Source organism: Furipterus horrens, unplaced genomic scaffold (genome assembly GCF_987537825.1).
Source record: "Furipterus horrens unplaced genomic scaffold, mFurHor1.1.pri manual_scaffold_1, whole genome shotgun sequence".
NCBI classification, from domain to species: Eukaryota; Metazoa; Chordata; class Mammalia; order Chiroptera; family Furipteridae; genus Furipterus; species Furipterus horrens.
Genome location: NW_028327171.1, coordinates 137950017 through 137966345, shown reverse-complemented (window position 1 = coordinate 137966345; position 16329 = coordinate 137950017). Strand labels below are relative to the sequence as shown.

The window sequence follows — 16329 nt, the reverse complement described above, 5'->3', positions numbered from 1 at the left end:
ATATTTAACTTTTAAATTAAACTAATGTAGAACAACAGTGAAAATGTTTTATTTATTTAAAGAACATTGGTTTTGTTATAATTTTAGGGGAAAAGCATGTTGTCATTAGACATAATTTCTCTATCACCATCAGGTACTAGTGATAGATAGGCTATGGACAAATTATGGATATGATATCTTCTAACATTAGTGTAAAATGAGAGACCTTATAATATATTTAAATTTTTAATGGACCTCTTTATAAAATGTATGGCCTATTTGACTACATTATTAAGCAAAGAAAAGCCAAAGATAATTTTAGCATTTTTAAATTTACAGGTTCTTTTATTTTTTCTGAAATTCAGTTATTGTATTTTACTGGAATGCTGTGATAATCCCAGGAGTAATTGAGGTGGTGAACCTTGATTTGTTTTCTGCATTAAATGCTTTAAGAGTGTTGTGCATTTCTCGTGATGTTTCTTCTGACTTCTTAATCTTTTAAGACTTAAAAAATCTGAGAGATCGTGATATAAACCAAGAATCTGTCATGAGAGAAGCTGTGTGACTTACCCAAGATCACACTGCTGTGTTAACAGAACAGGGATGAAACAATTGTAACTTTATCCCCTTACATGTTTCCCTTCAGTTAACACTTTTTTTCTTTATTTTTTAAATCCTCACCTGAGGACATGTTTAGTGACATTAGAGGGAGGATTAGGGAGAGAGGGATAGAGAGGGAGAGAAACATGAAATATTGATGTGAGAGAGAAACATCTTTCATGCCTCAACCAGGGACAAAACCAGCAACCTAAGCATATGCCCTGATGGGGAATTGCACCCATCACCTTTAGATTTACTGGACGATGCTCCAACAAACTGAGCCACACTAGCCAGGGCTAAGGCCTTTGTTCTTTTTAGTGAGTTGCCCTATGTTCCTCCTAACTCCCAATTTTTAAAAATATATATAATGTGCCTTTTGGCCTTACAAACAAATTCAGACAGCAAGGTTACCAAGATAAATGATGTAACTGTTTTGTAAAGAAATAAAAATAAAACAGAAAGCAAATGCAATTATTTAAGAACACATCACATTATAGGCATATATGTATGAGGTATGTCCAGAAAAAGCCCAACCATTGTTAATATATTGAATATAGTTTGTGCCTGGCAGCCAAGGAGAGTGGATTGGAATGCACATGTGTGAACAATGACAGCTTCACTGTACTAGGCAGTGGGGGCGGTAGATGCCATTGAATGAGCATGTGTACTGTGTGGCCATCACATTCAAAATGACTGTATGACTAGAGCAACAGATTTGCATTAAATTTTGTATGGAGCTTGAACATTCCTCCATGGAAACTATTTGGATGATTCTGTAAGTGTCAGCTATTGGCAACTGGTGACCGGCAGCTTCATCACAATAATGCACCCCCTCATGCATCACATCTCATGCAGGGTTTTTGGTGAAACATCAAATCACCCAGGTGACTCAGCCCCCCTAGAGCCCAGGTTTGGCACCCTGAAACTTCTGGCTTTTCCCAAAACTAAAATCACCTTTGAAAGGGAAGAGATTTCAGACAATTGATGAGAATCAGGAAAATATGACGGGGTAGCTGATGGTGACTGGGAGAGCCGTGCGAGGTCTCAGGGTGCCTACTTTGAAGGGAACTGAAGCATCATTGTCCTATGTACAATATTTCTTGTATTTTGTATCTTTTTCAATAAATGTCTCTATTTTTCATATTACATTGCTGGTTATCTTCTGGACAAACCTTGTATCTCTTGGTTATTGTGGGTAGAAGGTGTATAACTCATTTTCTTAAAGGCTGAAGATACAATAGATTTTAGATTATCATATTTATTTTGTAGATTTTTTTTTTTTTACCTTTTGCAAGGTAATTTCCAGATGTTTCGGCTGTTTATTTTGGACTTAGAATCTAAGAAACAGAAAAAAAAATTTAAATGTTCCATGGAAAATTTTTTATATTGAAATATCCACCAAATGTCAGAAATTTCCAAATACTTGGGGTGATTTTTTTCTTGTAAAACTTGTGATCTTGGTTAATATGCTCCTAAATTTACAGAAGAGAGATTTTAAAATGTGAATTTACCTGTTATAGATGCAAAAATATATAATGTTACTTTTTAAGTAATTAGATCTCATTGTATCTTAGGGTCTGCATTTAGTCGTTTACTCACTTGAACCATAGCTTGTATTGATACTTTGTTTAAAGTCCCTGAGTCACGTCTACTGTGTAGCTTCTAAACATTAAAATCACTTAGCTAAGAAAGGAAACATATTTTGACAACATTCATGCTGATTCTTGAAACATAAGCATAAGTTTTCATTATCTTGTCAGGTAACAAAACAATACTCTTTTAGAAATATTGATTAAATCATGCTTTGGGCGTTTTCATTTTTCTTTTCAGTACTATTTTGTATGTCAGAATATTTATTGCATTGCTGCATGGATAGCCTTTGATATAATATTATATCTACTTATCAGTGATTGACTCCTTTTTATTTCTGTCTTTTAATCATACTTAGGCTCTAATCATGTTTTGTTTTGTTTTGTTGGTGTTCAAAAAGTTAAATTTATTCTAAAACTTATATTCAAGACATGCGTTTGGTAATCATGAAATTTAATCTTTTTAATTATATGATACCAACTAAACTAATTTTATTGAGTTGTTTTTGTTGTTTTTGTGTTCAACTTGCTATCTTTACATCTCTCAGAGGCGAAGCTAGATGTAACTTTCCTACTTTGGCTCTGTCTTAAGAAAAGGGCTTTTTCTTTTAAAATGTAAGCACATGATTATAGCACCAGAGCATAGAGCTTCCTCCAGTTGTTATTCTGAGAGGATGTTGAGTCCATTGGTGCAGGGAATTGACATCTATTTGTTTTACGTAAAGTAGAATGAATCCGGTCATTCATCAAATGAATCTCGGAAAGTACTCATTTGAAAGATATTAAAAGTATAGGTATCCTTTGTTGTCAAGAAGTTACCACCACTATAAGTATTTATCTAATGTTTCCTCTGTATCTTTCGTGGAAGACAGGAGAGGAACTCTGATCTAATTAACAAATGAGACACAAATTAAGTTGGAGCACAGTCATTAACATATTTCCTATTGAATGTTTTTATATCATTCACAGAATTCCCAACTTGTGAGCCACTAACTCAATTTATATGCAAAAGTGGAAGGTGCATTAGCAGCAAATGGCACTGTGACTCTGGCAAGTACCAAATGTTCACTGTTCTGCACTGATTTGATTGGGGGCCTGGCTGTCTGTGCTGATTGGTGTCCTTCGGAGGTAGTTCATAAGAGAAGCTTGCAGAGCCAAGCAAATGGTTATAACAAATGGAGAGAGGGCAGCTGGCACATCAATAGGGATTAGCATTAAGGATAATGGACCTCAATATCTGTCCCAAGGGGCTATGATAGAGATTTGTTTTCAGATATTATACTGGACACAGTCTAAGTCTAAAAATGTAAGGTAAAAAGGGGACAGTGAGGAAATGACCTGGACCATTCAGTTTCAGCAAAGTATTTATGAAAAATCTTCAATAACCCAAGATGGAGTAGTTTATAAATTATTTTATAATTATCCAGATGGTATCAATTCTGTCACTTTGCCTATGTTCAAATGTCCTTTCCTCGATTGTATTATGATGCTAAATTATGCCAAATACAGTTAAATGAATTAGATATAAATTGGTGCTTTCTCAGCCATTGATTTCAATGTAATCTATTTTTACTCTATATTCTGTCCTTTGCCTTCTGCAATAGTTGTTTATAAGAAACATAAATAATTAGTAATAGTATGCAACAATTTCCCAGTAAGAATATACACTTAGGAGCCAGTGGGGGAAGGGTACATAGTGGCCCTTAAGCTAGAGAATGTGTAACTGAATTGAAGATATAATTATAAATTCTGACACATAGATACTGTAGTTCAAAATAATAATTTTCCATAATAATTATGTTACCAGCTATATCATTTTATAAAATTTCTGTAGTCCCAATCATCCTCTCACTTTAAAATTATTTCATGCTGCATAGATTCATTCAGTTAGTGGTCAGTCAATTCTGAGTGAAATAGAAATTAAGCTTCAATATTGAAAGTCAAGGATTTTTTTCCCCTTGGTTTAGTGGATGACACCAAATCAGAAGTGTAACAATATAAAGCAGAAAATAATTCTCCCATTGTTCATAGGGAATATTGATCACTGATTTGGCATTCCTTTTTCAATAACAAGAATAGAAAAAAAAAAACAGTTTTCATAAGAAAACGCTTCTCCCTAGAACAGTTTGCCTATATTTATGTCAATGTTTCTCTCCAGATGATGACTGCGGGGATGGGAGCGATGAAGTTGGCTGTGTTCACTCTTGCTTTGATAATCAGTTCAGATGTTCCAGTGGCAGATGTATCCCAGGTCATTGGGCCTGTGATGGTGACAATGACTGTGGGGATTTCAGTGATGAAACCCAAATCAACTGTACCAGAGAAGGTTAGTCATTTTTAATTGTTATATAATATTTGGAGTGTTTCAGAGTGAATTTATATAAAAATACATTGCTCATCAGAAAAAATATATATAGGTGAAACTGTGTAAAATAATTTGCTGATTTATTTACCTTCGCTCTTTCCTTTCTCTGGTTTCTCGCTTTAATATCTCCTTACACTTTGATACCTTCTTCTGTCGTCTTTGCTTCCTACTTCCATTAAATGCCTGAACTTCATTAGATGCTTTACTTACTACACTTGAACCCCCCTCCAAATTATAAATGGCAAAACTTCAAATCCATCACAAAGGGAAAGAAAAAAAAAAGACAGGCATAAATTTCCTTTTATTTTCATATCAAATTTGTTTCCTTAAGGTTTGAAATCATCCCTTATTAAATGGTGCTATATCCCAAGTGATGGACTTCCTGGAAAGCAAGCTAAGAAAGGAAGTATGTCATGACCCTGGCTCTCAGCATATCCCGGGGGCAACTGGACCCTGTCTTTTGCATGAGTTACTTTGCAAAATGTGATGAACAATAAGAGAAAATCAGTACATTATAAATCATGTTGGAAATATAACAAAAAATTATTAGACTGTCCAACACACAATCAGTAACATTTTTTTTTAAGTAGAACATTACTCATTCTTTCATTTATTCCACAAATATTTATTGAGGATTTTTATGTGCCAGGTACTATGCTTAGACCAAAAGGATGCACAAAAGGGTGAAAAAACACACACAACGCTGTTCAGTTTTTAAAATCTATCATGTAAATAGGCAAACAATAAAATAATTTATTTAAGTGGTAGATTTATTTAAGGAATCATATATTATGTAATCATAAAAAATAAAAATTTTTCAAAGTGTTTTCCAGGAGATATATTTGTCTTTGGTAAATATTTGAGAACCTATAAAATAGAAAGTTTCTAAAGTATTTTCTCTGATATGATTTGTTTTGGTCTTCTCTCCCTGTCCTCTTTATCTCATTCTTGTATTGTTTTTCTCTCTCTATTTCATTGGTGCATTAGAATATATGAACTAGAACTTTTTGCCTATCATTAAACTTTCAAGGAGAAAGAAAAAGTGTGCAAAAATATTTTTCTTTTTTTCTTTGTATATTTGAAACACTCATCTTGGAGTGTCATTGACATTTCATTGATAAATTACATTTTGAATATAAACTATCCTTCTCCCTACCTCACAGATGTCTTTTAAGGCTCCTCATGAGGTATACACCTGTGGCCTGCTGGCACCACCCCATAATATGTTGCAAAAGATAAATTGTCCCAAAGTTAATTTACTTTCACCTCAGAATTAAAATCTCATTCATCTTTTTTATGTCTATTTATCTCTATGTTAAAATGCTCAGTGCACATTAAGAAGTTGTGGAGAGATGGCTTTAGCCTTATGAGTATCCAAAGCAGGTGGCACACCCCTTGCAAGCTTTTTAGAGAAATTTTTGGGTTTGGATTATTATAGAATATGTGACTATTTCATGTTAATGGGCTTCATTTTTAGAATACTTCAATTTCGCTAATATATCAATGTAATTGATACACTGTCAGTGTGAACACTGTGCATTTTATACATTTATGGTAATACACTAAGGAAATGATCCAGGTAATTTGCATGATTCTTGGACATGTTTCAAGCAAAGAACAAGGAGAACTTCCTGAACTAATATATATTTATTAGATTAAAAATTGTACTAGAATAAAAAAAAAACAAAAACAAAAATAAAAAAAAGAGTACTAGAATTCCCTAATCAAATACTATACTTGACAAATATAGTTTACATAATTGAAAAAAAGTAACAATCTAGGATAACTATGGTGCAAGACAATCCAAATAATTTCAAAAAGCGTTTAAGTAATTTTACCCATCATTATTTTGATTATGTATTCTGTGTGTCATTGTAAAATGACTATGACATAGAATTGTTAAAGCTGATCAGAAAAGTTATTTTGTAACATGCAGGTTTGTCAGGCCGTTGCCAAGGTAAAGTAGAAATTTGATGCAATTAGTCATGTAATAATAATTCCGTCCCCAAACCTGCTGTGGAAGAAAGAACAGGGCATTTTGGCTTGAGTTTCAAGACTGGCTGTCAAAACTGAACACATCCTCCACATAATTGCTCAGAACTTTGCTTTACACTTCCTGGGTATGCAGAGCATATGGTGTAGTTTTTCTCAACTCAAATTGTTTTCATAAGGGTAGAAATACTCTTGAATTAACTTTTAATAGTAAAGGAGCAGGAGAAACAAGGTAATGGAACATTCTATATGTAATCTCCATTTTAGAAAAAATGTGGAATTTAAGTTCAATTCATATTTTCTCTGAGCCCACTTTCCAAAAATTTCTTTAGTGATCGTAGCTTTTTTCATCATCAATGTGACTAATAAATGTAAAACATTGCCTCCTAGTTGAGTATATACTCAACTCTTCTGCCTTAATGTTGTGCTGCTCTTTACTCTCACTTTCAAACTCTCTTGCTAGGCAAAAGAGATGCAATATTTTTAATAAGTGCTATACTGCCATAATTACTTTTGTGGATGTGCACACACACTACAAGCAACAGAGAAATAGAAAGACAATCTACACCAAACTGATTTCTTCCTTTGGTTAAATGCCAGTTTATTATTAATTTAGCTCTGGTTTATTTTTTGTTCTGAATCCTTTCATTGGTAGTTGTTTCTATAGGGACCCATTTGTAAATCTACTGGGTAAGTAGTTTAACATGTGGAAAAATAAGTGAGGCTGGACCCTCAAAAATTTTGTATGAGGGAATTTTCTGTACAGCCTCAGTTCTGGCTGTTTACTAAAGTATTGAAAGGTTTTATAAAAAGATGATTTTACTTGTAGGGACATTAATAAAAAAGTTAAAACAATAGTTTAGTCTTTTCTTACAAGTCTTTAATTCTCTGGCTGGAAGATTTTAATAAAGACTTTGGACACATCACATCAATAAAATAAAATTACATAGAATTAATCTTATCTCATTGCTGACATTTTAATTTATTTGAATTATGCAAATTTTCATTCTTATACTCTTTGGAAGCAGTCTCAACTATATTACACCCCAAAATAATAATTTCTGAAGTAAACATATGAAAAATTGTCAGGATCATTAAGCAGTTATTCCTTCTGGTCAATTTCATTCTGAAATTGCTTGTACAAATGTATACAAATAGTTTCAGCATGGACTTGATAGAGAAGAAAACAGGTTTTCTCTAGAATAGATTTGCCCAAATTTGGTAATTAATTCTAAATATAACTTAAATGTCCCTCAAAGAACCGGATTTTTCTTTACTTTAAAGAAAGTAAAGATTTATGGTCATTGTATTTAATGCCTTTTGTTTGGCTGTCTGAAAAGGAACTGTTTATTGCCTACTGTTCTAAGTGCATGAATTGGGTGATGCTAGACCATATGCAATCTTGTATCTGTATCCTGAATACAAATTAATTTCACATTTAAAATTAAGTATTCATTGGGATACAATTTTGATTTATTATAAATAATTTTAACAAGTTCCCTAATCTATTAGACAGTTAAATGTATAACATTATTAATATGCACACTCACACATGCTCCTATTCTTCTGCTTATATTCTTTAACTTTTCTTCTGGTTTGGAAACTTCCACTTTTTTCTTGGGGTTTGGCTTCATCCATTCACTACTCATTCATTTATTCTTTCACTACTTCATTATTCTCAAATTTAAGAAGAAAACTAGAATAACTTTATGTTAACTTTGTAGTTTTTAGTCAAGTACAATATTAGTACACAGTGAGTGCGCCGTAAGTATTGAGTGAAAGAGTCTATCTCTTGACAACAAACTTTTTTATTTTACTCAGAGAATTCAACCCTTATTTGTTTTGTTTTATTTATCTTGTAACCTTTATCTGTTTCCTCCCTTTACCTCCAAATCCTGAACCTTATTTTCATGAAGATGTACAAGACCTGGGTGCACTGATCTAGTCCTGTACATTTTCTTAATAAAATATAAGTTGTCATTTATTAAAAAAGTATTTGAAATTTCAGTTCAATATTTAATAAAATAAAACATAATGCTTCCCTTATCTTTTATGATTCTGTTTTTTTAAGGCTTTTCTGCCCAATAGTATATTTCAGAAAGAAAGGAAAAGTTTAAATTTTTTTGTATCTATTATTTTACAGAAAGTGTTAGTGAGTAGTTCCATTAGTGACAATATTGAGAGAAAAGAGGGGAGTTAACATATGTTGGTGACTCATTAATTGCCAGGAACTTTACTTTTGTTACTTTCTTTTGATCCTCACAATAAGGATTAAGTTAAAATCCTTGCCTAGATTATACAGTTGGAGTTTCAAACTAAGGTCTGCCCCTTATTCCTACCTCAAGGCATCTGCTTTTGCATCTATTGAGTTTAACACTTTTTTTCTAATTCTCTGTGAATTAACATTAACATGATTCCCAAATAATTACTACCTTGTTCTCAACTGCATACTCAATTTTCCTGTAAATGAGAAAAGAAAGATTTTTCTACCTACTTCAGGGCATTAATGAAATTTCCCAAAGGAACCTGGACCATTACAATAAATAATTACAGTAGTCTGCCTCTCTTTCTCTCTCTTGTTTTCTTTCTATTTTCTTTTCCCTCCCACAAGTCTCCCTGATTAAATTGGATTCTGGAGCTTTGTCATTGAAATAGCTTTGGACATTCCTACACAGAAAATTTCTTCAGTTACCCCAATAATATACTTGACTGCCATAAAAATTTTACCTCATAAACTCAGAAAACATAGGAAACTGAAAGAAAATTAAAAAGTCATTTAGTTTAGTTCTTTTATTGTACATATGAGTAAAAGAGCTCAGATAAAATTATCCTTACATAACAAAAACATTATGCTGCATGCTGGAAGATGCTGATAATATTTTATGTTAGAGATGTTGAGACTGAGATCTTTGATCCATAAAGGCATCTTCAGTAGGGATTTTGGAATCAAATAATTATGCCAAGTTCTTTGTGGAAAATCCAGTAAGGGTGACGGTGTTGCCAACGAAAAAGAGACAGTATCCTACCTAGGGAGTTGAATCCACTCAGAAAAGTGCAGGTTAGCAAAATCCGATTTGTAGCTGAAGACTTAGGTTGCACATTTAAGCATGGAGAGAATGGAAATTCAAACCAACATCTTGTGTCTTCCAGTGTATGTCATATCTCATCTCAGCTCAACAACTGTATTTTTCAGCAGCACAGATTAATCCTGTTCAATACCAATAAATACTGTACACAAACACAGTCATCTGTTTTATTTTACTTCCATGAAAATATTCTGAAGATACTTTTAATTCATATTAGCTAAAACACACAATCAAAGAAAAAAACTACTATTATTTCTCAGTCACTCAATTTTATTGAGAATAAACTACTGGCTTTGAATTTGGGGAAATTAGCAAATTATATTATGGACTCAGCAAAATCAAAAAATCTTCTGTCCTAATTTTTAAAAACTATTTTCTCATAATAAAAATATAGATTGTTTTGTGACAAAATATGATTTAAAGAAAATTTAAATTCCATGTAATTTTATAAAAATATAGTACTGTGTTCAATAAGATGTAAATTGTCTGGTTTAAGTTTATTCTCTCACTGACTGATTTATTTTCCTTAAGAAATGTTAATACTGAAATATCAAGATAATGTTAATTATTTTTTTAAGTATATTTTATTGATTATATTGTTACAATAGTTCCAATTTTTTCCCCTTTGCTCCCCTCCGCCCAGCACCCCACTTCCCCAACAATCCCCTCTCCAAGTCCATGCCCATGGGTTGTACATACAAGCTCTCCTGCCTCACCCTTTCATATATTCTTCTTCTTCTTCTTTTTTAAAAATAATTAATTAATTAGTTAAATATTTTAACAATAAAAAATAACAATCCCTCCCTCTCAGACTTAAGACCCTTTACAATCTTATAAAGGACAATGGACGAAGGTCTCGAGCTCCTCTAGCTGCTTCAAGTTGGACATGGTCGTCGTCCTACCTACCCGCGGGTCAAGAAATCCCTAATAAGAGTGGGGATGTGGAGGGGAGGGTGGCCTTCCTACAAGGGGAAGGATCGTGCAGACTCCAGGTTGGTTGGCTGTCTCTGGACAACGGCATGCTTGGTTTAACAGGCTGGCATCCTTGTTGTATTCTGGGGGCAACAGTGTTAAAGGACATCATTCAATCCATAACCACTAGATGACAAAAGACAGGTATTAATTTTTCAATGTCCCACATTAGGGAAAAGAAGGGCTTCTTTGGAGGAAGGTATGCCAGGTACATCTCACCTGTCCAAAACCCTTTTGCCCATTATACTTAGTTTGGACTGAAGGAAATATTTTAGGTTTCCCCCCTCTCAGGCCTCTGGGCTCTTTCTGTCCAAGCCATTAGGATAGAAAAGAGAAACCAGTTTTAAAGCGAAGCCCACAGACCACCCCGTTCTTCACCAACCCAGCCACTTAGTTCAGCCAAACCATTGAGTCTCAGGAGGCAGCAATGCAGACAGGATTAAGTGAGGCCTATACGTACAGACAATCACTCAGGTAATGAGATCGTAGGCTTATGCCCTTTGAAAACAGAAAACACATGTTAATTTATGTAACATAATCCACAAACAAGTCTCTAAATCTGTAGCACTGTCTTATCGGAAAGACATCCAGTTGCAAGGCATTTGACATTCTTCTTGCCTGTAAATTAAACATCTTTGATAATGCCACAGACATAGTTTAACTTTCAAATGAAAACAAATTTTAAATGAAAAGAAACTTTAAAGAACTTTGGTTAGTTGCACTACTTTATAGTCTACCACTGGGCATTGTGATCTTCTTTGAATTGTGATTTTTCTCCCTAAGATTACCCTCCTTGTCATTAAAGGGACAGCATTAAGTCCATTTTTAATTTATCCTGTTCATTTGCATAAACACAACAAGAGCAGCAAATGATCACTTATGATCTTTAGTTCTGCTTTGCTGGAACTTACGCAAGGAACATTTAGGGTGACCTTCAGTCTGCCCTTCAAGGCACAGAAGCAGATCCACATACTTGGCATTCAGCCTTGCCTGTAAACACCTGTCTTTTCCAGGTCCTCCTGGTTTTCCATTGTGCCTTAAGGTCCCTTCTAGCCATCTTTCAGGAAAACAACCTTCATTCCTTCCCTGGAAAGATTGCTATGGACCGCTCACCCATCCAAGGTACGAGGCCTTTTATCTCGTGGACTTTTATTACCTTTGAAAGTTAGTCCCAGTTGCTCAGGGCTTTTTGGTAACAACCAAAGCCCAAGCATGTCTCCTTTAGGCATGACATTCCAAGGACAATGTTAATTATTAATGGAGTTTATCCATGGGAAGCCTCTTTTTGTTTTTCAGAACAAATATGTTCTTAAAGGTAATTTTAACCTTAATACTGCAAACAACTTTTACATCAATATAAAGAAAATCAAATAATGCCTTTTTGAGACTATAATGTTTCTAGCGATATGATTATCAGGAAAATGAAAGTGAATCAGATAATTATAAATATTTTAAAACAAAATATTTGAAAATGGCTCATTAAAACAGGAAGAAATACACTAATTAGTCTCATCTTTACTACACATAAAGTTATTAACATATCTGCACTTATTTCTAGATAAATTTAGCTTTTCTTTTAAGACAATAATTATGCACCTTGACCCTAAATAGAGTAACATTACATCTCTTGTATTTTTTATAAAAGATATGCTTGATAGCTAAATTCAAGAGGTAACAAAAATACCTCACCTGTTTCCTGCTCTTTTAATAAATCCCCAAAATAATGGCAAGAGTGAATTAATTTTTATAGTCTTTAAATTCTGCTTCCTCATTCTCCAGTTGCAATTAATGATCAGTGAAATAGTAAGACTCTAAATATTCAGCAGAAAATTTAAAAATAAATAAACAGAAAGAGACAAAAGTCATGGATAATCTACAAAATAATTAAATCAGTTATTAGTACTTCACTTCTTTCAGAATCTATTTGAACTGTTTGCCTTTGTTTATGAGTTTATGTGAATTATCAACTGAATTTTCACGTATTCTATTCTTATAAGTACTGAGCAGATTCATTCACATTTTATTAGGGAATTCATTTCAGTTTTATGTTGACATTTGTGCACCATCGGCTTCCCAAGGAAAATTAATTGTTATTATCTGCATTCAAAACCTTTCCCCCTTGGTGCATAAAATAATCCATTAAAACTACCACAACCTTTCTGGCATGGAATACTCACTTGTATCAGAATCTTTTAGGAGAAGTTATTATTATTGTTGATATGTCTGCACTTGAATTAGATGTCTGTGAATCATAAACAGAACTGAGAACCTTTTATACAGGTGTTGGCAATTCTTTTCTAAAATGGGGCAGCTAGTAAATATTTTAAACTTTGCCTGTTGCACCTACCCAATTCTACTCTTTTAGCACACAAAAGCCATATGCTATATATACATATCTATAAATGATTATGACTGTATCCCAATAAAATTTTATTTATAAAAATAGGTAATGAAGCAAAATTATTGCACAAGTCATAGCTAACTGACCTCTTATTTATAAAACCAGTGGAAACACATTCTAAAGGAGCTATATTCTTGAGTAATCCTAGATGCCCTTGTTTTATAGATCATCAAATTATTATGATAGAAAATCAAATTAAAAAGTAATGGGGAGAAGAAAAGGCCAATGAAAGAAGAGATAAAACATTAATAACTTTTAAATAACATTCTTTGGCCCTCCATCAAATATATAGCTCATGTGTATATAGTTGTGCATATTCTTTCTTTATAATAATGCCCCACATTATTAAAAATGTCAAATTAAGTAATGCTATCTTTAAAAATAATAAATAATAAGTATTTTATGCCTACTGTGAGTTAAGCATATTGCTAAGGCAATAAATTCCAAATAGAAAATATCCAAATTGTATCTGTTTATTTAATATTTGATATCTAACACGTGTTAAGGAGATTGCTTAATTTTAACAGTGAGTAGAAAAGCAGATTTCTCAATTCTTGTCAGCTTAACAGATTAATAAACTCTGCTCATTTGTACTTAATAATATAGAATTTCATCATTCTCTTGATACATTAAATTCTAAATGAATTGCTCATGGTAGAGTTCCAGATATAAAAACTTAAAATTTTAATGAACTAAAAACAATGCTTTACTTGTTTCATAGTTTTCACTTCAATTCTTTAAATTCCTGGGGAATATTTAGTATGCTGAATTAAAACTTTGTTTCAATATAGTTTTGAGTGTCTACATGTGTTTTTAACACTAAAAACATTTTCATGCTAATATAATTGAATTTGTGCTTAGGTATCCACATATTATTTTCTATTTCCTTCTCTTCAACTTGTCTAACTTACTCAGAGAGTAAACATTAAAGATTTGAACTCTTGTCTATTTTATTATTAAATTTGTCATTAAGTCCTATGGACTTATAAATGGTTTTGACAGTCCCATAAAACATTTTATCAGGATAATCCCCAGTTGGGGCAACAACATATAGGGATAAAAAGAATTTGTTGAAATAAGTTATAAAACACAAAATCACATGCCATTGGACCTATGTTGAGGTGAGAGGAAGGGAGGGGCAGTGAAAACAATAACCAAGAGATATGACATCTAAAATTTAAATGAGCTGTGAGAACTTGGAAACCCAATGGGGTAAAGACGAGTTTATTTAAGGAGGCCCCAGGCTTGACTCCACTGTCAACTCGCACCTGAGATTGTACACCATTAGGTAGGTGGCGGCAGCAGGATGATATACTCCCACTCACCCCAACACAGGCTTTCGCCAGGCAGCTCAAAGGCTAAGAAAGGTATTAATAAGCACTAGTCTCCTAAGGATTTTTAGAAACCAGGGATAGTTTAATTTCCTTCGGGGAACGTTTATGGTCCCCTCAGAAAGAAATAGGCCACCATTTTATACATAACTTGTTGGTAAATGAAATAGCTATTGATGTGCTACCAAACCGATTCTCAGTAGTTTCAGAACAGGAGAAGACTATCTAGAAATCTGAAATAAACAGCTGCTATGTGTGCAGGAGTTATTAATGCATTTTCACTGAAAAGCTAGGAACCAACTAGGCAAAGACTGACACAAAACTGTTATATATTAAAAAATTCAGGAAGTTTTGCACTTGCTATACATAGTGATTTTTACTTTTCAAAGCATTTTATGATGATTAAGTTAAAATATAAACACCATTAAAACAATTTTAAAACATTTTTCCCCCAGATTAGTCTTACAGTTTAAATAATTATATTTGCAGTACCATTATTAGTTATTTTTTCAAAAGGGCTTTCACATTTCTTATAAAACAGAATATATCCTGATTATTTTTTTAAAAAGCATAAATATAATTTTTGCAATTCTGATTTTCACAATTTCTAACTTTAGAAGAAAAAATTCTGTCACTGTATAGTTGCTAGTCTTATAACTGTAAACACTGGTCACAATGAATTCTTTAAATATTGAAATAAATTCCACCATTGGTCACTACATTTCCTCCAGGGCTCTCCATTCATTTATTTATTAGATTCCCCAAATTGCATGCTTGATTTAAATAGCTTCAGGGCAAGAAACAATAAAATTGCATTAGTTTAAAATATAACCAGCATTAGCAACATGAAATTATAAAAGTAAAACAGCATGAGCACATACATATCATTTTAACACTCTATTGGGACAAGTCATGTTATACAGAGAGACTGTGAGGCTGAAGCAACTGGTGCTCTGGGGAACTACACAGGCCTGGAACCCAAGTTGGAAGGGTCATCAGAGGCTCCTAGGAGAAATGCAGCTCATCATCCAGGGGAAAATCAACAATTGTTAACAAAAGTTAATTTCATTTGGCAAACTTAAGAAGAAAATATCTCCATAATGTTTTTCTGTGTTTTTGGCAGAGGAGGACAACATTTCTAAACATCAAAACATACCCAAACCTAACAAACATTAAGAAGTAGGTTGAGGGTATTTTTAATTTATTGTGATGGGGTGGAATGAAAAGAGGGAAGGGAAGAAATGTAAAAGTGTGTGTGTAATAGTCTACCTGACTTTAGTATAAACTTGTAGTGTTCAAGTGAATGAAATAGATGCATATATGTAAAACCCCTTAAATCTAAGGAATCTTAGAGATTATGTTATTTATGGTTTAAATGCTTTCAAAGTGATCTATATAAACTGCATATCTGAAAATATTAGAATCTAGCTGAAGGTCTTTCTTGATTTTCCTATGACTTTTAGGGTTAAAACCAAACCATTTAGCATAGCCTACAAGGTGACTCAAAATCTAGCCATTGCCCACTTTTTAGTTTTCTCTTTACCTTGTCTTCCCATCACATACTACACAAAATTTTATGAATGCTATTGACTTTTTTCATAAGCAATTCTTATCTGAGATTCCTGTCTCCAGGCTGGTTTTTCCTTGTGTATGTTCTCATGGTGCTTTCTCCTACCAAAGCACTTAGAGCATTGCTTTGTAACTGAGCATATCACCTACTTCCTAATATACCCACTATTTTATGCTTTCAAAGGCAAACACTATACCTTGTATTTTTCACCTGGACTCCAGCAAAAGCCATTTCCTACCTCCACTCAATCATCATCATCTTTATTTTTTATGTAATAAACATTGAGAATGTTTAATAATATAGATTAAATTATATCATTACTCTCCTGTTTCAAAGTCTTTAATAGAAAAATACCTGTTGAACTCATATTTCCATATGTGTTGACAGAGCCCTGCAAGATCTAGTACCTGCCTATTCTCAGGCCTCTTTTTATTCATGTACCCT

The 16329-nt window shown here is 33.1% G+C and overlaps 1 protein-coding gene across 1 annotated transcript in view; it reads left to right on the top strand.

The window, feature by feature from the left end:
- The window catches only part of LRP1B (LDL receptor related protein 1B), a 1919366-nt gene that overhangs the window by 1180907 nt on the left and 722130 nt on the right, over positions 1–16329 (top strand). The window contains exons 19-20 of the mRNA XM_090279551.1: positions 3138–3218; positions 4327–4494. Coding sequence (XP_090135677.1) covers positions 3138–3218; positions 4327–4494 — 249 coding nt within the window. The remainder of the gene's footprint in view (positions 1–3137; positions 3219–4326; positions 4495–16329) is intronic.